At 36.4% G+C, this 23,714-nt stretch overlaps 2 protein-coding genes across 7 annotated transcripts in view; one reads left to right on the top strand and one right to left on the bottom strand.

Annotated features, from left to right (window-relative positions):
• The window catches only part of kalrnb (kalirin RhoGEF kinase b), a 93,388-nt gene extending 90,182 nt beyond the window's left edge, over positions 1-3,206 (top strand). For all 6 annotated transcript variants that reach the window (XM_079629275.1, XM_079629276.1, XM_079629277.1 and 3 more), the window contains one exon: positions 1,845-3,206. In XM_079629275.1, coding sequence (XP_079485401.1) covers positions 1,845-2,063 — 219 coding nt within the window. In that variant the 3' untranslated portion in view covers positions 2,064-3,206. The remainder of the gene's footprint in view (positions 1-1,844) is intronic.
• Positions 3,207-5,702: 2,496 nt separating this feature from the next.
• cyp27a2 (cytochrome P450 family 27 subfamily A member 2) lies at positions 5,703-22,379 on the bottom strand. The gene is made up of 9 exons (XM_079627278.1): positions 22,057-22,379; positions 18,350-18,540; positions 17,649-17,848; positions 17,353-17,550; positions 15,387-15,550; positions 13,026-13,192; positions 8,004-8,085; positions 7,681-7,887; positions 5,703-6,557 (listed from the first exon to the last, which is right to left on the bottom strand). The coding sequence occupies exons 1-9, from the start codon at positions 22,354-22,356 to the stop codon at positions 6,441-6,443; spliced, it is 1,626 nt and encodes a 541-aa protein (XP_079483404.1). The 5' UTR covers positions 22,357-22,379; the 3' UTR covers positions 5,703-6,440.
• Positions 22,380-23,714: the final 1,335 nt, after the last annotated feature.

The raw sequence follows: 23,714 nt of genomic DNA, 5'->3' as shown, positions 1-23,714 counted from the left end.
GGTTGAGGGTCGATTAGATTTTTTTATGTTTTTGAAAGAAGCCTCTTAATTTATTCCTGTAATACAAAGCTGAATTTTCAGCATCATTACTCCAGTATTCAGTGTCACATGATCCTTCAGAAATCATTCTAATATGCTGATTTGCTGCTCAAGAAACATTTATCATTATCAATGTTGCAAACAGTTGTGCTGCCTTATATTTGAGTGAAAAACGTGATAATTTTTTTTCCAGGATTCTTTGATGAATAGGAAGTTCAAAAGAACAGCATTTTTTTGACAATTAATTTCATAGCGTCGGCCCGGATGTGGGCCGGATCTGGGCCGACGCTATGTTGCTGTCTGGGTTCTCACCACTCTCACACCTACCAAACGTTCTGGACTCTGACGTCAAACTGACTTCCACGCCAAAAGCTCTAGTGTGAACGCACCCCTAACAGCCCGTGTGAAGGGAGACCAATTATCTCAATTGCATTCTGTGCTTAAATAGGATTGTTTATTATCTAACAAATTCAATTAGTTTCCCAGACCTTTTTAATTAGCGTCTCATCTAGGCCAGATAGATGTAATTAAACATAATTAGATGACAGTACACTAGTCTCTGCAGTGTGTATGCGTCTCCTCGCTGAACTGAATGTGTCCGTGCTGCAGTGCTGTGAAGTTCCAGTCTAATTGTCTTCGAGGGGAGGAGAGGTTCCTGCTAGTTATTCTTAGTGGGGAGAATGGCCTAGTTTTCCAGCTCTGCCCGTGTTCCGTACCTGTTTCTCTTCTCTCTGCAGGGTCTCTTTCTTCCGTTCTACTTTCTCTCTTTCAGTCTTTTCTTCTCGCCGCAGTCTCTCTCTCTCTGGTGAGCTTGTAACTTGGCCTTGGCACACCCTGCATTCTGTGTCCCTAATAAATCACGCTGTCACTGAATACCAGACTGGAGGAGCCACTTGCTACTTTTTATTTTGAAGTGTCTCGAAGCTAAGCTTTTCACCCAGCTATTTATTTCTCATGCCAGTAGAAGGTCAAGGTTGGCACTGGCAGAGACAGTGAGGAACAGACTTTTGTTCTGATTTGTCCTGAAGCGCTCGGCCGTATGGAGAAAGAACATGCGTTTGAAGTCCACATATTTAATTTGCATACATTAGTCAAAATTGTATAATGTTTTTTTTCTAATGTTCACCAAAGCTGCATTTATTTGATTAAAAGTAGTGTAAAATATTAAATAATACAATTTAAAATAACTTTTTAATATATATTAAAATGTATTCATGTGATGCGGTCTTCAGTGTCACATGATCCTTCAGAAATATAATGATGTAATATGCTGATTTGGTACTTATCAATTGTTATTGGTACTTAATTATTAATAACGGTTCTTGAAAACAGCTTAATATTTTTGTGAAACATTGAAATTACATTATATAACATTGTCACTTTTGGTCAATTTAATGCATCATTGCTGAATAAAAGTATTCTTTTATTTTATTATTATTATGTTTTATCTTACTATACCCAAACTTTTGAATGGTAGTGTATCACGGTTTCCACAAAAATATTAATCAGCACAACATTTTTTTTACATTGATAATAATAATAATAAATGTTTCTTGAGCAGCAAATCAGCATATTGTATGATTTCTGAAGGATCATGTGACATTGAAGACAAAAAAAACAGTTCTTTTAAATTGTACTAATATTTAGCAATACTGTTTTGTACTACATTTTTTAACCAAATAAATGCAGACTTTTTTCACCAACATGACAAAAATATTCCAAAAATATTCCAAACTTTTGACCAGTTGTATATGAGAATGTTTAGACTAATGTTTAATTTGTGTGCGTGTGGTTTTGTCCTCCAGGAGCTGGACGAGGGGGAGTGTAACGGCCTGTCTTCGGTGCTAGTGCTGCAGGATTACAATGCCGTGAAGGAGGACGAGATCTGCGTGGTGGTTGGTGAGACGGTGCAGATCCTGGCGTCCAATCAGCAGAACATGTGCCTGGTTTACCGACCTGCAAACAGCCAATCACCTGCTGCAGAGGGCTGGGTACCGGGTCACGTGCTATCCTCGACTCGGTAAAGCCACGCCCCCTCAACGCCTCGGAATAAAACCACTACTCGCATTCACCCTTCAGTTTCACCAGCCTACTCTGGGAAAGCTTGCCGATACATGTCACTCAACCTCCTGTTAAGCTACCGTTGGTTGGACAGAACAGGAAGTCCCGCCCCTTTCCCTTCTGCCGTACAGTCGAGGACTACAGATGCACGCTACGAAAAATGATGCGACATCACCTCCCATAGTCGATATGGGCAACAAAAAAAAGAAAACAATAGAAAAAAGGAAGTTCAAGAAAATATATTATATTGCTAATAATTTAAAAAAAAAAGATTGTGTTGTATAGAGAGGAAACTGAGGTGAATTTGTCAGTGAATTACGTGTGGATGTGTATGGATCTTAACGTCATCCTTTCTCATCAACACGCTCCATTACGCACAACGGACTGTTTTCAAATGGGGCTCCCCCTGTTTCCCCTGTCTGTCTATGCCAAGTCATTTGCACACTGTGTATATTTTCTTTTACTGAGATTTTTATTTTTGGAAAGGTTTTTTTCCCCCAAGTGTCTTATTTTTACAGCTGTTAGGCGTGGCAGATTTATTATTTTCTTTCAGTTCTGTCAACCAGTTCAGTGTTCTGTACAAAGTATTCTGCACTTTTCCAACAAATAGTATCGCAATGACGGCAAGTTGTGCAATATCACAATCGTCAACAATGCTCATAACTGTACTTGTAACTAAAGATTTAAATGTATTATTCTGTATCATTTTAAATTTGTACATAATATTTTTGACATTGCCATAATAGATACACAGCAGAGGAAAACGGTCCCTCTATTCCTGTCAGGCTAAAAAACAACAACTAAAAAACAAAATCCTGGTAGTCAGCACTGCCTCCAAAACCTGACCCTCTGATTTTTACATTTGACATCATCAGATTTAGTATGTAATAAGTTATCATCTGAATCATATCAGACCAGATGTTTACTCAAATTAGTCAATTAAAAATGGATGTTGTTGATTTCTGATGAGTAGTTTCTGCTGTCAGCGTTCAGATCTCAGAAATACGTGTAAATAAACATACAAAAAAAACTAATTCTAGCAGGTATTTCACTTGTTAAACTCTGGAATGTTGTTCATAATAAAGCTGGCAATTTTTCATCTTGGACATACTGTGTTTTGTATAATTTGTTCATCTGTGCATATGTCATTTTTAAACAGTAGGCTATTGTGTTTAAAATGTAAATATAAAAAATAAATATTTAAAAACAATATTTCATCAACATAGCATACAAATCGTTTCAATTTTACAGTATTGTATGTACAGTTAGTTCTCCCAATGATGCAATTGCATGCACTATGAGTAGCTACACATGAACAGTATAACGAAGTATGACTGACTGAACTGTGTTTCTGAAGAATCAGTCTGAAAGCAGAACAATGGAACAATATGAAATATGAACAACACAAACATTGGGCTACTGCTGTCAATCACGGTAGTATTTTAATGACTGGTTAGGGTTTGATTTAGCGTTAGTTGCATTATGCATTGTAGGCCAAAGTTATAATAGTAACTGCTACATGTAGAGAAAGGGATTGTGCTAAGAAACGTGTTTGAAATAATACTGACATGAGATGAAGATTGATATCAGCCACACACTTTCCCGTTTTTGTGATGCGGCATCCAAACCAGGTGTCAGTTTAAGTCCAAGATGGCTGCCATTCATCCAAACCAAGTCGCTTTAATAATCATCATAAGACAATCTCTGTCCTAACTACCAGGCGTGATTGTTACATATACAGCACCTATACACGATAATACAATTATAGAACAACATGCCACATGTTCTTTATGATGATATCAAAAATACATAAAAATTGGGGGTTATTTATTTTAAGTAAAAAGAAACAGCATTTCTTTATCCTTTGGGATAATTCATGCATAAAGTTAAATAGGCTACAAGACAAAACTATGAAATATTTACTGATAGCCTACCTCAACAGAGAACAAAGATGTGTGTCCACTTCTATCCATTGAGGTAATGTCTGTGGATATGATCAAATCCACAGGATCTGCTACAGGATCTCTCGTTAAGGATATTGGACATTGATGAAAGTTACAAATGTTGTAACACTTTATTTTATTAGTAACACTAATTGTCCCTGTTACACATCTTATTTTACTATAGCAGGTAACCACTAATGCACAAACAAAAGCCTAAACCCCAATAATACATGCTGTTAATTAATGCTAATACTATTAATTAATAGCCTACTAAGAATTATTTGTATATAATCACACTGTAGCAGGAGCACCCTAAAATAAAGCATAACCCATGTCTCTCTCTCTCTCTCTCTCTCTCTCTCTCTCTCTCCATTTACTAATGCTACCATGGGTTACTTTATTTTAAGGTGACGTAGTAGAAATACTTCACCTTTAACTAACTTATATCTGTAGTAAATAAAATGACCATGAGGGGGCAGCAACACTTTAATGCTTAAAGACCCACTCCGATGAAAATCATGTTTTTCTAGGTGTTAACATGTTCTTGTGGCATTTTTCTATTTCTGAGTATTTCTACATTCAAATGGCTGTGAATCAGTAGCAGACGCTAAAATGCCGGCTAAAATATGATCGGAGTGGGACTTTAAGAATGTAGAATATATCTAAAAAGAGTCAAGATTAAGCAAGTTTTAACGGAAGCCGCATTTATTTCACATTTTTTAGCACGCAGTGTAAAATTATTATATAAAAATGCTCTAAACATTATGTATCGCTTTATTTTATTTGTTGTAATATTTCTGGGTTTATTGGATACAATATTACACACATAAATAATAAAATATCAAGATTTTATTTTTTAATATGTGAAAAAGACACCTCTGAGTTGTTATCCTCATGTAAGCTAGCCCTCAATCCCTTACTCAGCAATGGTTTTAGCATTTTACTTCCCTCCTGCCTGTCAATTTAGTTGTCATTGAAAACAATAATAATGATGATGTAAATAATTAATAAAGTGCCAGACCTTGAAAAAGTCAGATCAAAGTCTAGTACACTTCAATAGAAATACTTCCTTTACAACACAAGTTTGTACATGTGAAATTGAATGTACCACATGTACTACGTGACAAGAGTACTGTTGCTCAAGACTTTTGCACTCATCCAAGTGGCTTCAGAAGAGGACATGAACTGTTGAGCAACAGAACCACATGCTAGACTAGAATTACTGCTGTAATAGATAGTGCACTGCCACTAAAATGACACACTAAAATTGCTCTTTATCTACACTTGGTTATTTACTGTAGTGTTGTATTAGTATCATTGACAAACTATTATAGCTTTTGTTTTTATTTTACATTTTCATTTTAGTTAAGGTTTTAATAATTCTTCTGTGTTTTTTGTAATTTTATGTTTTTTAAATTTCTATATAGATTTTATTCCTTTTTTCCCCAGTTTTAGTTAGTACATCAAGGTAAACTAAATGCAAATGAGAAATATTGCCTTGCTAGCTGAAATACATGTTTCTTTCTGTCAGTTATCTTTTGTTTTATTTTAAGTTTTATTTTTGGTTATAGTTATCTATAATAACTTCAGGTCTATTACAATGGTATATACAGTGTAAAAATATTTATGATTTTCAACAAAGAAAGAAAGAACACTGATGTAAGTCAATACGTGAGTGGTTTGGCAACAAGTTTATTTACATAAATTAGCATATCTGGTTAATTCTGTCATTTGCTTTCAGCCTGGCCCAAAAAGGCCATGTAAATACACTCAATTTATATCTGTTAATTAACAAATATATAAAAATGGAGTAGATTTCCCCCAAAAAAAATGTTGGATCCAGGTTTGGACAAATGCCCTGACATCAACATTAAATTAATTTTTTTTTTAAAAAAAAACAGCAGAAGGTTGCACATTAAAAAATATGAATACCGTCGGAAAACATGTTTTTAAAGGACACTCTTTCTGCTCGATGCGACACTGGATTACAATAGCAGAGTTATGAGTCAACCACCAGTTCATGAACAGAGGATCTTTGTTTCCATCTCTCTCTCCATCTCTCTCTGCCATAAATACTGGTGCTCTTTAAGAGTTAGAAGGGAAAGCAGAGATCCAGTGCACATAGCGCTCTGTTGGACTTTTTAGATAGTTCTTATTTAACAGTGCGACCCAGACGATGCAAACATCTCAGCTGTAAATATCTGTTATAATATTTCAGCTCAGTTGATATTTATCTGGAATGATGACCCTCTTCCACCTTATACCCTAGATGACCTCACACGGTATTTCACAGAAACAGGTTTGTGGGTAGGGGCCCTCGGGCATTTAAGGCAAAACGATTTGAATTAGGAGTCCTCATTTTGATTATAAAAAGAGATTGACGGGAGATGGCTGGTGTCAGGCTCGAGGGATGAACTGTAGGTTGATGGGTTGGGAGGGAATGAGCAGTGTTCGGGTTTTGGGCTGTATCGATGGGGACCCCTCCTCCGTTCGGACCTCATAATGCTGCATCAGCTGTGGGGCAAAAGGGTCAAGGGTTAAATTAATGAGAAAGAGTGATAGCGATCGTTAAATGTAGTATACATATATAAATGTATATATAGTATAGTATAGTACTATATGTAAATGTAGGCTGAAGATTAAACATCAACTTCAAATTCGATATTAAGTGAAAAGTTGGGACACGTGGCAATTTATATAAAAACATAAAAAATTTGTGGTCAAATCGATTAATTCATCGTGATTAATCGCATCCAAAATAAAAGTTTATTTTTACATAAATGTGTGTGTACTGTGTATAATTATTTTGTATATATAAATACACACACGTGCATGAATATATTTAAGATTTTTTATTTATTTATATATAAAATATTTATATATAATATAAATTATATATAAATCTATATACAGTATATACATGCAAATATTTCTTAAATATATACAAGCATGTGTGTGTATTTATATAAAAAATAATTATACACAGTACACGCACATTTATTATGTAAAAATTAACTTTTATTTTGGATGCGATTAATCACGATTAATTAATCGATTTGACAACACTCATTTTTAATGTTTTTAAACACAAACTTTTATTTTGGATGCGATTAATCGTTTCACAGCCCTATATATATATTAATATATAAAGTTAATTTATATATATATATATATATATATTTACACACGTGTATACATAATACACATTTACAAACTTTTATGTTAGATGTGATTAATCATTTTGACAGAACCACTAAAAACCTTGATTTAATCCATAGGTTTATGCTTAAAATCCGTTTTAGAGACAAATCTAAATTGTGCCAATATGTGAATTACAAACCTAAATGATCATTTTTTTAAAAGGATGGGTTGATGTATATGTATATATATATATATATATATATATATATATATATATATATATATATATATATATCAAATGAAAGAACAGAACCTCTGCTTTTAAATAAAAAAAAAACGTAAGAATTTAGAACAGTTAAGAATCAATATCAGTTCATCAAAATGAAGATTGATTAAAATCGATTAATCGATATTTTCAACCCAGCCCTATAAAGCAAGTGTTCTTGGTCCAACAGAATATTATTTTGACTAATGGGTGTGAAAGCATCATACTCACTCTACTCAGAGCAAAGTACATCTCCAGCTCTGCTACCCTCTTCCCCACACAGGCTCGCACTCCAACCCCGAACGGGATTGAACTGTAGGGGTGGTGCTGAGAGCGAGACGGGCTGGCCCTCATCCAGCGCTCTGGAACAAAACGCTCCGGGTCAGGGAAATTATTCTCATCGTGACTAACAGCGTAATGACAGAGATGGAACTGTGTCTGTGAGGAAGAGAGAAAACACACAAAGACTGGAATTAGGCTATTAGATGTTTAATTAAATGGAGATATTTAATGAGAGATTAAATATTTTGAGCTGTGTGTGTGTGTGTGTGTACCTTCTTAGGGAACCAATAATTATCCACAATTACTTCCGAATCCACAGTCAGACGTCCATTACCAGGGACAACAGGATACATTCTAGGATTAAAATGCATCATATTGTGAGAAATTAAATGTGTAACTGAGCATCACTGAACATTCCAGCCTGAAAAGTTTTAGTGGCACATTTCAAGGCAGACTGCATTGTAAACCCACCACATGATGCAGACTTTAAATCGGGACTTTTATGTAAAAACAGGCCAGCACCAACAGAACTGGACTGGACTGGAACCCACAGCTCAGTAGTGGTCGACCGAAATATAGACCAATATTTGGCATTTTTAATGGACCCTTTTTCAAATTAGACAGTGATGCGGTTCCACAGTTATTAACATTGTAAATCTGGCAACGCGTCACATTTTGAGTTTGTCTTTAAAGGCTATGTTGCAGGTTAGAGTACCCAGTGAGCCAATGTATAGAAAAATAATGTAGGAACTATATATAAATATGAACATATACTTCTAAAACGCTATTTAGGCTTCTGGAGTCGTTTTTGTGAGAAAATTTTACTTCCGCGTTTGAAAACCGCCAAACCGGAAGTGACGTAACATGAGGCAGAGCGGTCAAAGTAAACAAGAAGAAAAAAAAAACCTGCAAGATGGCCTTTAATCTGTGTTTCTGTTCTGTTCATGTCGGTTTCTAGATCAGCTTTCTAGGTTGTTTATTAGTTCTGTCATATCATATCTGTTCCCTCCCTGTTTATCACCATGGTTTCTGAATGATTTGAGTATTCTGTTCAGGTGTCTTGTTAATTAGCATCTTTGTTTTCTGTGTATATAAGCTCTCAGTGTCAGTTAGCTCCTTGTCCGGTTTTAGTCCCGTTTAAGCCGTTTAGTTGTTGTGTTGGAGTTTTCCAGGGGTGGACAAAGTACACAACTTCCTTACTTGAGTAAAAGTACAGATACTACTGGTCAAATATTACTCCGTTACAAGTAAAAGTTGTAAAGACAGATTTTTACTTGAGTAAAAGTACAGAAGTACTCATTTTTAAAAGTACTTAAGTATAAAAGTAAATGTCAATTCATTGTTTTATTATTGTTGCATTGTTGCATGTAATAACCAATTTACAGTACCGTATGCCTCTGAATCTATGCCTGCCTACCCTCATATCAATATCACATTTATTTCTATAACACAGTTCCAGTCGTGGGATTGAATAAGTCACTCAATAACGTCCACAATGGTTTCGGACACACAAATGGCTGTTCCCAGTTTCTTGGCTTTAAGTATATGTTAGCCTTGTTATCTATAAGCTAGTGTGTTCCAAAACAATGACAAAATTCGCATTTAGAAGACCAAACCCAACGTTGAAAATTAAAATCATGTCGATGTCAGAATCCAATGTCAGATTGACGTTAATCTCCAACGTTGGACAGACGTTGTATTGTGGTTGAAAATCGTTTGACGTCAGAAACCAACATCATTCGAGTTCTGACGTCAACCAGCCTTTCATTTACAACCCAAATCATCCCTGACGTTACTACTGTCTACTCAAGGCCCTTGACAGAAATGTAGTGGAGTAAAAAGTACGATATTTGTCTTTCAAATGTAGTGAAGTTAAAGTAAAAGTTTCCAGAAAAAATTATACTCAAGTAAAGTACAGATACTCAAAAAGTGTACTTAAGTACAGTACTCAAGTAAATGTACTTTGTTACTGTCCACCTCTGGAGTTTTCTCATGCGAATTCCTGTATTTCAGTTGGTGAATTCAAATAAAGGTTTCTTTGGATTTCACCCTTTGCGTTTCGCTTTGGATCTACACTACATTACAAAAAAAAAATGTTACATCTAAAAATCTTTGTCACACTGTAATGTAGTCTATAACGTTATACTTTGTCATTTTTATGCCAAGGGAATGAAACACAGAGAACTAGTTAACACTGCCTTTACTTTGCAACATGTTATTCATTATCTTTTAAATGAACTAGTGTGATATCATATATTTTACATTCATCATAGATTCAAGTACAGTGATAACATGGATCACTATTTTTACCAAGACAGACTGCTGTTACAATACTAAGCTTACAACTGCAGCTACAAACCAAAACGAACCCAGAACAGAATTCCTCTAGAAATGTAAGGCATCTTTCCAAGATAAATGTTCCCTGTATCACAGTCAAAACAGTTCTCATTTCAACTCTGCTTTAGGGCTGTTTTTCAGTGCTGGCATTTAGTAGACTGATTGTTAACTCTTTCGTCTTTATATAGCATGTTAAAGTTGTCACTTTTTGAGGGTGAGCAAAAACGCACAGTTTTGTGTCTGTCCCTTTAAATGCAAATGAGCTGCTGCTCTCAGCACAGAGGGCGGAGCTTCAACAGCTTACAAGCACACAGACATGCACTGAAAATTTCTAAACTTTTAGCCTTTTATGTTCAAACCATGTCAGACACCGATGGAGAGACTCAAGAAGAAGTGACAACATGTAGAAGCAACAGGACATTTCTGAATGGTTAGTTGGTGAATTTATGTAGCTTATGTGTAGTTATCTTCTAGTCATTGATTAGCATCATATGTCTTGATGTTAGGCTTGTTTGAGATGCGCCTTGCCTCGCCTGAATTGTATGCGAGAGTAGGCGGCTGCAGTGAGGGGAGGAGTGAAAAAAGCGCAGACAAGCCGGACAGATCTCTCTTCTCGTAGTGGATCTGACACCTGTGAGATCAAAGATGGATATCGCGGGATTCACGCTCGTGCACGGTGTTGCTAATAAACTGGATGTAATTTAAGTTCTGTTGCTTTTATATGAAAATAAATATAATGAACAAGACACCCAAAGCACTTGTTATTTAATCAAATTCCAAATACGTGTTTATCAATCATTTTTTTCTTTAATACAGACATGTTTTTTTAAATATATTTTTGATAAAAATTACATAACCACATAATCCATAGAGATCGCACTGTCAGAGAGTTTGGGAATACTCAGACATAATTTATACATGAAAACACGAAATCAGAGTTTTAAATTCAAACATTTTAAAAGAGAACAATACATCATGGTTGTTTAAACCAATGAGCATTAAGCTGTGTCGTCAGCAAGTCGTTTCCCATCATGCTTTTGATCAGCACAGTCGGTGGAGAGCAACTGCGCGCAACTGCAGAATCCGACACGTGCGCCTTGCGATCGCGAGATTTTTTTGACATACGTCAGCATGATATCAGAGCCAGGCGGACCGCACTCGGACACTTTTCAAACCGGCATGCATCTCGCGCTGATCACCGGTGATCGGTTCTGCGCAGATTTTGCTCATCTCAAACAAGCCTAATCTATAAATCGCATTCCCGGGGGCGGGGTTTATGTAAATTTTAGGGTTGGTGATGTCACTAACCCGGAAGGAATGTCGTGTAGTCCCTACCAGCCGTTTGTTGTAGTACTTTTCTTTAAAAGCAAACATTTCCCTTTGCTTTGAACTTTGAGCGTTGTAACTTTGCAGATGTTGTTTATGCTCAAACAGCAACATTACACACTAACTAAAGTTAGAAAAGTGAAATCATAACCACCCCTTTAACAACACTGGAATGTGGGAGTTTCATAAAAAAGCAACTTTGACAAAACGTGTTTTCCTCAGCTTTTTACTCAAAGACCATTCAGAACGATGATCAAAACACAGAGATCGAGTCCATCAACACCCCCAAAGCTTCACAGTCATGTAGCTCATCCTGAGTCAACATTTCATTCAGTAACATTAGGCGGTTTTGATTGAAATGCCGTTTAATGATAATGATCGTGTTATTTTACATATATGCATCTGTTTACATATGATATCCCTTGTTTCTGCTTCTTCTTCGCCTGTGTTTTGAACAGGAGATTCAGTAATCTTTTTGAAGATGCCTAATAGCATTTTAAAATATCGTAATATTAACATAAATCATTACCGGTACTATGGTCACTCTTTACATCTGTCTGTAATATTTAACCAATGAGATGTATTAAAAAGAGCTTGTGACCAAATCTTGTAACTCCATTGCCTCCTCAAACGGTCCGTCAAATCTCATAACTCCGCCACATCTCTATCATGAATGAAGTGCCACAAGCAGTTTAGAGCATCTCTGCTTATTTACGATGCAAGGCCAGGGTAAATAAAGAACTGTTCTTTTGTTTCTTAAGTAAAGAAAGTGCTGTACTTATTCACTTTATATATAAAAGTATTTGAGGAGTGGTGAAGAGCGTCTTGCATTTGTCGACGAGTCCCAGCAAAAACAACCTTTGCTTAGCGCTTCATTATAATGTGAGATTTTGGCCAAATGACAGAAAAGAAAGAAAAAAAAACGAGCGCCCACATAGCTTCAATAATCTTCATAACCTTTAAGATGATGAAAACGAGATGTGATGATCGACTGCCCTGAGATGTAGCCGTTCTAATGAAGAAAACCATGACATTCCCTGGACAAAAACTTCCTAAATTAATTTAGGTAAAGTGTTAATAATATAATGACACATGCAAGTGTATGATCACGTATAAAGCCACAATATCAGATTTGACATCACGGTTTTAAATTATAAAAAAAATGTTTTTATTTCCTTTAAAAGTAGCAGACTTTCCTATAAAAGTCATACAGTTTGGGGTGTGGGGGGTAAAAAGCAAAAATGAGCTTTTGCCTATGTCACAATATGAGGTAAATCTGTCCCTGGCCTTACCGTATAATAGTGAAAACACGGAAAACAGGAAATTTCCATCAATGGCGGGGAAAGAGTTAACTAAAGCTAAAAGACTGAGTATCAAGTTCATTGTTTCTCTAGAAGGAGTCTCTGTGTTTAATCACTGTGGAGGAGATTATTGATGTGAGTTGGACTGTTTAAATAAGGGCTGTGCAAAGGTTATTGTGCTCAGCAGACACTGAATAATGTTTGGCCACTCCTGCATAATGGAGAAAACAGCTGGTCTCTTTCACCCTTTTCAAGATTCATGAACAATAAATTAGTACTGTTTCCCCCACAAAAAGTGTTTGGGGCTGGCCTAATGCGCATTTCCCGTACCTGAGCGTTTCTTTGATGACAGCCTTCATGTAGGGCATCCTGGTCAGGTGTTCAGCGTTCGGCTGCTCTTTATTAGGACAAACAGATGCGATCTCGTTATAGAGGCGGCTCTGTGCCTCTGCATCATGTGCAAGGTGGTACAAGGTCCATGATAGTGTGTTAGACGTCTGTCAAGGACAAAGAAAAAAGAAAGATTGACTATCTTATCCAATAATGCAGTCATAGATCTCAGCCAATCAGGTGTCTCTATTATAACATCAGCTAAGTTAATTATGTCCAGAGGGTGAGGGGGCGGGGCTAGAGCGCTCTCTTAAAAACAGAAAACGTATGCATTTTGGCCGGTCATTTACACGACAACGGCATTTTTTTTTTTTTTTTGACAATTATACCGTTATAGTCTACGTGTAAACTACAAAAATGCTAATTTGTGAAAACGATGAAAACAAACGTCTCACGAGTTCTGTCTATAGGTGCATAGTGTTTCTTTACAAAGTTACATCGCCAACTACTGGCCTGGCATGAATAATACCGCATTCTCAATCCTTTTTGCGAATCCATGTGACCGGGGATCGTTTTGACCAACATTGTCGTCTGTACGTGAAAAACTTTTTAGTAAATCGTTGCCGTGTAAATGTACCCTAAATCCTCGGCTATGTGTCGCTGAAACAGGTCAAGACATCAGCAAAGAATGCTGCTTAAGAGGTTATCAGCCCTGTCTGTTGCAAAAAGTGGGACACAATTTAGCAGATAGCTCTGGAAATCCGATAAACGGTAGCCTTGACCGACCTTGACAGACATTTACACAGAGATTAGGAGCATAGCACAGCATGTTAAAGGTCAATATTGTATCAGTTAGGGATGGGCAGGATGGTCAACACGTTCTTGTTGTAAGTTCATAGTTTATGTGATTAATGTGAATTACACCTGGGGTTACTCAGCAAGGACACCTGTGTGAACTCACCTTGACCCCAACTGATTAAAAGTAACTACAAAGACGAATCACAAAAGCGAAGTACACGTTTCCAAATGCGTGAACGCCACTAAGAAATTGGGTCTGAGCCTGGAGGACTTACTTAAGAACGACTAGTTACTCAGACAAACCACCTTATTGTACACTTTTAGCGTGCTTAAAAATATACTGTTAAGATTAGAAGAACTGTACTTACAGACAATATAATTTGAAATAAATAAAAGGCCACTTAAGGGTCTTGAAGAGGTTACACTTTCATGACTATGTTTCTCAACACGCTTAAGTACAGAAGGCTGAAGAAGGCTGATTGTGCCGCTACGCGTGGGTTGTTTTTTTCCCCATGTTTTTTTTAATTTTCTACTAAGAAATAGCCAATCTAATAAAGGCTTTTTATATATTTCCAAAGAAGAGTGCCTTGGATTTCCTTCTATTACATTTTGTTGAATTCCCAACCCCAAAGAGCACCTTCAAAAAAACTTCCATATGTTGAACTCCTTGAGCACCCTGGACTGGTTTAAAAAGTGCACTTTGTAATAATGTAAAATTAAAAGTTTTGCTTTAAAGTACATTTTAAATGATTATGTTTTAATAGTCTTTTGTCAGACTTTAAAAAAATTACACTTGTTTTGATGTGTTGACTAACATACTAACACATGTTAAGTGCTTTATTATCTTTTTAACTGTATGCTTCATTTGATATTACAACAGTTAACATTTTAAATGTACTAAGTTATTATGCATTACTACATGTACTCACTATAGTAATAATAGTAAATTATGCATAATTACAAGTAACTAACCTTAAACCAAACCCTAACCGTAACTCTATTAATTGAGTAAGTACAATGTAACTACATCACCTTAAAATAAAGTAACCAAATATATTTAAGTTTACCATAAATGCTTGTCAGTACATTTAGCACTTTAACCATATTTCAAAAACAACAGAAATAATTGTGAAATGACATAAAGATGTACTTAGGTCCTACTTAATGGAGTAAATTTTAAACTATAATACATTTTAATTTAAGTGTCTGATAAAAGCATGCTAAAGTGTACTACTTTTTCACTAGGGAAATATCACCTAGGGATGCACCAATATTAAAATGCTGGTCTGGTTGGTTAATATTTGCTTATAAGTTTGTGCCTGTGTGTTTTGTCTCTTGTTTCTTCATTTCCCAGGAACTTAATTTCTCTCTTGTTTTCGACAGATAGATATAGAAAACACTCCCTTATCACAACAACTGAACCAGTGGTGCAGGACATTGTTTCTGTAACATAATTAACTTCTGAATAATAAATCCTCTTCTGAATAAAACTTTTGACTAATAGCAAATCATATTGTTTAATCTACTTCCTGTCTGACAGGTTCCAAAAAAAAAAATTCTTACTGTGTCCACGCCTCCCAGCAGAAGTTCAGTGAGGCTGATGTACACCTCTCCTAAACTGAGTTTATCGCTGGACAACAGGTAGGTGAGATACATGCCCTCCACTTCCTCTCCACGCTCAACCTGATCATGTATCTGCTTCACCTTCTTATCAATCAGATTTCGGGCTGGACAAAAATACAACAGACACAGACAGAAAGGGCAATCAGTTACACTGTTGTTTCAAACAATTATTTATGTCCAGAAACTCCACCATATCAGATATATGTCAGACAGAGACTACAGGTGCACCGACATGTGTAATAATAATTCATATATATAAAATTATGAATCGATTCTATGCATGTATGTATGTATATATATATATTTATTTATTTTGTATACACAGTTGTAATTAAAATGATTCAACCCCTCATTGCAAATCAGCTTTATTGGCAACATTTTATTGACTATCAGCTGTTTGCAATGAACAAAATCAAACAAAAGTTATTGAAATAGCTCAACACAACAAATGTTTCAAGTGGTTTCCACAAATTCAACGGAAAATGCATCTTTTAATGACTTCTGCAGTCTAAAAATGTCCAACCCCTTCATGGCAAGCATCTTTAGTACTTAGTAGAATACACTTTTGCTGTTATGACCTGCTGCAAACGAGATGTATAACCAGACACCAGCTTCTGGCAGCGTTTCTGAGGAATCTGAGGCCATTCCTCATGAGCAATGGCTTCCAGCTTAGTAATACTCTTAGGTTTGCGTGCTGCAACCGCCTTCTTCAAATTCCACCAGAGATTTTCTTTGGGGTTCAAGTCAGGTGACCGTGATGGCCACTGTAGAACCTTCCAGAACTTCTTCAGCAAACAAGCCTCAGTGGAATTTGAGGTATGCTTGAGATCATTGTCCTGTTGGAAGGTCCAATGATGCCCAAGTTTCAGCTTCCTCGCTTGACGGCATGACATTTTCTCCTAGGATTTCCTGATATATAAAAATGAATCCCTCTAGCCCCTTCCACATGCTGCAGATTTCCAGTGCCAGAGGATGCAAAGCAGCCCCAGAGCATCACAGAGCCCTACCATGCTTAAATGATAGGCAGAGTGTTCTTTTCAGCATATGCTTTATTCTTCTTCCTCCAGAGATACCACTGATCCATAGAGCCGAAAAGTTCCAGTTTTGTTTCATCGCTCCACAAAACAGAATCCCAAAACTTCTGTGGCTTATTTATATGATTTTGAGCAAATTGGAGCCGACTTTTCTTGTGCTTTTGGCTCAGTAGTGGTGTACGTATCGAAGTTCTGGTATGCGTTAAGTACATGCCTTACTGTGCAGCTGAAACATCAGTGCCTGTTGCCACCAAGTCTTGCTGCAGGACTTTTACAGTCACTCGAGGATTTTTCTGAACCCGCCCTCTCAGAAATCTGGTTTCAGCCGTTGATAGCTTCCTTTTTCTGCCCCGCCAAGGTAGTGTAACCACTGTTCGTTTAACTTTGAACTTGCAAACTATGTTTCCAACAGTGTGTCTAGGAACATGTACCATGTCTTCTAGCTCAAGCACACCTGGTGCAACTAATGAAGACCTTGATTAGTTGCATCAATAGTGCTTGAGACAACACCTGTTTTGCAGATTTGTGCTTTTGTGAGAGATTCTACTCAGGGGGCTGAATCATTTTGAGACTGCAGAAGTCATTCAAAGTTGAATTTGGGGAAACCATTTGAAACCTTTGTTGTGTTGAGCTCTTTCAATTACTTCAATTGCTGAAAGTCTGTACATTTTGCCAATAAACCTGATTTGCAATAGGGGTTTTAATCATTTTGATTAGAAGGTATATAATAAGGTTGTGATTTGTTTTTGAAAATTATTATATGATTTATCAATGTTTTACATAAAAAACAGCAGTTTTAACAGGGGTGCGTAGACTTTTCATATCCACTGTATATTGTGCATCCCAAATGCAGACATTGAACTTTAGCATACCTACGTCATACAAGTCATCCCAAGCCTGGACAAACCGTTTCCAGAACGGGAAGATGTGACGGGTCCAGCGAGGGAAAAAAAGAACCGTCTCTGAGAGTGCCAGCATGTCATTAACGGCAGATATGAACTTCAGAGTTTCTTTGGGAATTTCCTCCTGTAAACAGCCTAGCCTTGTTTCGAACAGGATAGAGGAGATTCCTGAATAGTGAGAAAAACAAAATCACTATGCTACTGTTTGCTCACGTGTCACTGTGAACAGCTCCAGGATATTGTAACACATCTACATCCATACAAACCCTCAAAGCCAAATTTGTAGAGCTCAGAGGCGAGGTCAGTGACGGTGGCCTGGTCTTGACTGCGCAGACGCAGGAGTTCCACGCGCGCCAGGAGATCAGACACAACCTCGTGGATGATGGGTGCGTATGCCGTTACTTCCTTCAGTTTAAGCATCTTAGGGTTCAGGGCACTACGAATACGATACCATTCAGGGCCTGTGCTGAAATACAAAAAATATATATTTTAAATAAACCTTTACTCACCCCAAACTTTTGAACGGTAGTGTACTTCACCCCAAAAATTTAACTTTTTGAAGACTGAAGCTGTCAAACTCCAAAATGACAAAAATCTTCTAAAGTCATAAGAGAGCTTTGTGTAAGGAACAAACCAACATGTATTTTGTTATTATTGAGAGCCAGTTTATGAGTCATGACAGAAACAGTTTGGAGTCAAATCTTTTCAATGAATCATCTGATGGTTCACAACACTACTGAATGATTTGTTCATGAATAGAACTGATCCAGGTCTCATCAGTGATTAATCATTTGTTGTACTATTTGGCACACAGAGGTATTGCATCGCTTGGGAGATGTGGTGCTAATGTGGCACTTTATGGTGTTTTTGCATTTATTTATTTTTAGCTTGAAAGCTCCATTCTCCTTATGTGTTCCATGAGGGAAAGTTTAGAGAAAGACAATGTGTTAAGGGGAGAAGAGCTTACTCTACATGAATTCCATATGCTTGTCCTCTCATGTCTCTGTATTCTTTCCAGTGAGGCAGATCAGTACGCACTGGGTATCGTCCCTCCTGTCGGATCACCTGTGCAAGCAGCTCTGCCGTCGCCACATTAACCACATCAAACGGCCCAAAGCGTGAGCGCCAGATCGGACCATACAGGCACTTATGCTCCACCTGCATAATAGATGTGATGGGGGGGGGGGGGGGGGGGGTGGTCATTGTGTATGTATACCAGCAAATGTTTATCATATATATTTAGCTACAAGTAATACAGGGACAATCCCCCTGAAGTAATCTAAGATTAAATACTGTATGAGGTGTGTCATTCTGTAAAAATTTTAAATAGCCATTTTCATTTAATGCAGTGGTTCCCAACTCAGCAAAAGCCCAAGGGGGCTTCAAGATGACTTAAAGAGGTGGTATAAAGCCCTTTTCACAAGAGGTAAAATAATTATTTGATGTCCCCATATTTGATGTCCCCAGAGTGTGTATGTGAAGTTTTAGCTCAAAATACCCCACAGAAATTTTTACATAGCATGTTAAAATTGTCACTTTTTGAGGGTGAGCAAAAAAAACGCGCAGTTTTGTCTGTCCCTTTAAATGCAAATGAGCTGCTGCTCTCGCCACAGAGGGCGGAGCTTCAAAAGCTTACACTCACACAGACATGCACTGAACATTTCTTAAAGGGGACCTATGCAAAATTCACTTTTGTAAGGTGTTTGGACATAAATGTGCGTTGGCAGTGTGCTACAGTGATAAAAATCCACTCACTCCTTTTTTTTTTTTAAATCCCCATAAATCATAAGCAGTGTCTCCCAACGACCTGTTTTCGGAACGCGGCTTTAGTGACGTCACTACAGCCACAGGCCCCGCCCACGAGTGTTGATAGACACTGCCGTTTTAACTTAGACCCGCCACTTCTTATACTGTGTTTACTCCGCTCTACAGTGATTTTCTGGAGTAAAACTGACGCTTCATCTTTTGAGACGTACAATAAACTTTATTAAACTCATCAGTATATTTTGTGTCATCATTCAGACGTGGTCCTACAGCAGGCTTGTATTAATAGTGGCTACAATGACACATAGGTTATAACCGTAATTAAACTAAACTATACCTGTTCCAACTCCATACAGCATATATATTCTCTGACTAGCCATTATTGTCCGAGTCGAAATGAACACCGTTACTGGGAGTTTCTGTTTTGATATTATCATCTTTCCGTGAGTTGAGATTGTTCACTGAGCTCGAGCTGGTTAGGCTCCGCCCCCTGAGCCGTGAACCAGCAGCTCATTAGCATTTAAAGGAGACACACTAAAACGGTGAGTTTTTCTGAGCCCCAAAAAGTGACGATTTATTATCTGTGGGGTATTTTGAGCTAAAACTTCAAGTTCACATACACACTCGTGTAGTTATCTTCTAGTCATTGATTAGCATATTCTGTCTTGATAATTTATAAATTGTGTTCTGGGGGCAGAGTTTATGTAAATTTTAGGGTTGGTGATGTCACTAACCCGGGAGGAATGTCGTGTAGTTCCTATCAGCCGTTTGTTGTAGTCCTTAAAAAACGATTTCTTTAAAAGCAAATATCTCCCTTTGCTTTGAACTTTGAGCATAAACAAAATCTGCAAAGTTACAATGCTCAAACAGCAACATTACACACTAACTAAAGTTAAAAAAGTGAAATCATAATCAACCACCCCTTAAAAATTACTTCTAATGTTTGGTTTAAGACAAAATAATAATATTCTTTGGGGAACCAAAAAGGTTTCTTTTATGGCATCGCTGTGGAAACCTCCATTGATTTGGAATCTTTATTTTTATGCATGCATGTCAATCATTGTTTAGATGTAAATAAAAGTGATAAATTAGATCATCTTCATATAAAATCGATTATATCTCTTCAAGAGACTTGGACAAAACCACTCAAATAATATGGATTTTTATTTACTTTAAAATTAATTTTAAGATGCCTTTATGGCATTTTTGGATCTTTTAAGTTTGTATTACCTGTACTTTCAATGGAGGGACAGAAACTGCTCAGGTTTGAATATTAAACAGGACTATGGCTTTAGAATGACATCAGGGTATTACTGTAATAGCTAACATTATTTTGCAACATATTGTATTGTTACCACAATAGATGTCTTTCCTGTCCTTTTTTTCTTCCTTATATGTTTCACTAATATTATGTAACTTCTGTTTCTCCTATTTTTTTTCATCCAACATCCAGTTGTTGATCGTCTTTACTAAGATTTCAAGTGGGAATGTTGAAATTACTAACCATATTTGCCCTGAACACCATTAAACAAACCACAAGTTAACATGTTGAGCGCCACAAAGAAAGCAATGTTTTGACAGAACAGTTTTCTGATTGGCTACATCCTGTGGGTCGCACTCAGAGACCATTTTTACGGTTTACAGCGGCTGACACACAGAGATAAGCGACATTTCACAGGAATTCTGGTACAGTGATTTTTATCTGAAGAAGGGACATTCTATTCGTGGCATTCAAAAAACAACCGTTAAAGAAACTTTGAGTGCTCTGTAGTTTGACACAATAGTAATTCAGAGATTAATCAACCTTTGAAACAACAAGCCTGAAAACATCTGACGTATAGAACTGTAATCTTTATGGCAAGCTGTTTTAACCTTTATTCCTTAAAACTAACTACTCATTTTACATTACTACTACCTTTTAAATTCCTAGCAAGTAATCCAGACTACACTGGTACTTATTTCTTTGCAACTAGACACTAATTCAATAGTGCCTATTTCATTTAATTATATGATATACAAGTACCTTTGTTTATGCCTTTATGCAGTAACTATTCAAATAGTACAGACTTTTTTTAGAAAAACAAATTTTAAAGATAAAAAATTAAGAATTGGAGAGAATCAATTAATTCTGACTTGGCATTTGGTGAATAAAAAGTAACTGTAGTCTGATTATGAGTAGCCTATTTTAAAATGTAATATAATCTTATTACAAGCACCTATTTTTGGAATCTGATTATGTAATCCAGATTAATCCGTTTCTACCCAACAATCTTAAGTGATCTAAAGTACAGAAGCCCATGACATGATTAAATACCAGGACTGTCTAAATAATTACAAGTAAGTGAAACTGGAAAATAATTAATCACTTTTAGATTACTTAGTGGTAAAATATAAAGCGCTTACTAGGGGCTATTAGTTTGTTTTAAGGAATACATGTTAAAGGGGCTTTCCATAATGTCGTCTTGTTCCACGGATATCAGCTGTCAGCATCAGACAGGATTTCCCGAGTCTCATAGGCTATAGGCTACAACAATACACGTCCAAATAATTAATAAACGAATTAAGAAAGAAATGCTTTTATCGATCGTGCTGCGTGCATGTGGACAGAATTGCCAGGACTTGTTAATGACTCGTTAACATAATAAAAATGTATTCCTTTAATCATTAGTTCCTTACCTGCACAAATGGTTATCAATGTCTCAACATTTTGATATAGGCTAGTTTAGGCTAATAGGTTATAATTGAATGAACATTCGAAAACTGTTTTTCTTAAATTTTATCTTAAAACTGTTCATCTAATAATCTTAAAAACACCCCCCAAAGAAAAATCTGTTCAACTGTTAACTTTCTTGCAAATTCAAAACAAATGCATGACAATTTTACACACACACACAAAAAAAAGTGTTTTACCTGCATTGCATGACTTTTATCAGCGTAACCTTTAACGAAGAGCCAGTAGGCGGTTGTGGCCAGACTGGGTCCCGGTAGATCATCGATGGTTTTGTATTTTCCCGTCACAGCTGTTGCGCTCTGCAAGTCTACATCTCCTGTTTGAGACTTTAGGGTTCGTCCGATCAATTCCTGAAATGGCGCATATTTTCTACCAACATGAGCTGTGATACGATCCGCTTTCACTAGCGCAGAAGACAACATGTTTGACGTGTGTCGCAAAGTAGATCTGAAACTGTGGGCGAACGCATACCAGCACATAGTTCATGTCAAAATACTGGGCGGGATTATTATTTTTTTCCAGCTGTGGCTCAAAACCTAGTGAGCTGCCTACCTAGTCAACATCTTGAAACGCGGCAGGGCATCATAGGCGCGTTATCTAGGACTAGGAAACATTAGGTAGTTGTTTTTCACTGGGTTTTTGATACAGCCCCAGATTAAACACAGAGTTTGACACAATGTAAGTAACTGTCATAAATGAAAAACCTGGAGGCGTAACTTTTTGAAGGTGTATTAGGCCTACTTTGAGTGGTAGTGTTTTAGCGGCTTACCATTTACCCTATTAAGGTATATTTTCTTATGGCTAGTAAGTTTTTTTTTTTTTTTTAAGAAATTAACACATTTATTTAATCAATGACGTATTAATGTGGTCAAAAATTAGATGAAAGACATTTATAGTGTTACAAAAATACATATATACATTTCAAGCAAATGCTGTTCTTTGAAACTTTTTTCTATTCATCAAAGAATCCTGAAAGAATGCATCAAGGCTTCCACAAAAAAATATATTATGCAGTACAGGCTCAGAACCGCAAATCAGCACATTGATTTCTGAAGAATCATGTGACTAATCTGACATCTGAGAGTAATGATGCTGAAAATTCAGCTTTGCATCACAGAAAAATAATTACATCTTAAAATATATAAATTGTAATATTTGACAATGTTACTGTTTTTGTATCTCTGATCAAATAAATGCACCCTGTGTGAGCAGACTTTTCAAAAACATTTAAAATATATCTCTGTTCTGAACACACACACACACGTATACATGTTAATTATATATATATTTAAATGATGCGATAAGGATGTTAAAATACAATTTATAGATATTCTAGCTGTAAAAATAAAAATACTTCACAGCTGAAACATGCACCAAATTTCCAAGACTTTTTCTTTCCTTTTCCCTGAAAAAGTAAACGTTCATTGAGAACTAAACGTAACTAATAATTGTATTGAGACAGTCCACTGTATAATCTTAAGACCAACATGAATTATAGCACCATGAAATGTGAAATAAATATCTTTTATTTATTTTCATCATCATTAGCAACACTTTACAAAGTGCCAGCCGTCATAGACAATCTCATAATGTCATCCTGCAAATAGCCCGATCAGTGCTGCCATCAGCAGACCACAGAGATGCCAATCATGCGTAGAATTTGAGTTAAAAAAAGAGAGAAAATAAAAATATATATATAAAAAAAATATGCGTACCACTGATATACAGATTTGATATAAACAGGCTTATTGGTCACAAACCAAATTGAATTATAAACATGGCTTTTCTCATACAATAGACAAAGAGAACAAACAACAGATACAAGTTCTGTACCAGA

Source organism: Phoxinus phoxinus, assembly GCF_949152265.1.
Source record: "Phoxinus phoxinus genome assembly, chromosome: 11".
Lineage (NCBI taxonomy): Eukaryota > Metazoa > Chordata > Actinopteri > Cypriniformes > Leuciscidae > Phoxinus > Phoxinus phoxinus.
Note: the sequence above shows the minus strand (reverse complement) of the source record. Positions and strands in the feature narration are given on the sequence as shown.

Coding starts and splice junctions, on each gene's coding strand:
- cyp27a2 (XM_079627278.1), bottom strand. CDS start 22,356: ATGTGCTGGTATGCGTTCGCCCACAGTTTCAGATCTACTTTGCGACAC. Junction 15,551..17,352: donor GGATGACTTGTATGACGTAG/GTATGCTAAAGT, acceptor ATTTTTGTCCAG/CCCGAAATCTGATTGATAAG. Junction 13,193..15,386: donor TGCTGGGAGGCGTGGACACA/GTAAGAATTTTT, acceptor TGTCCTTGACAG/ACGTCTAACACACTATCATG.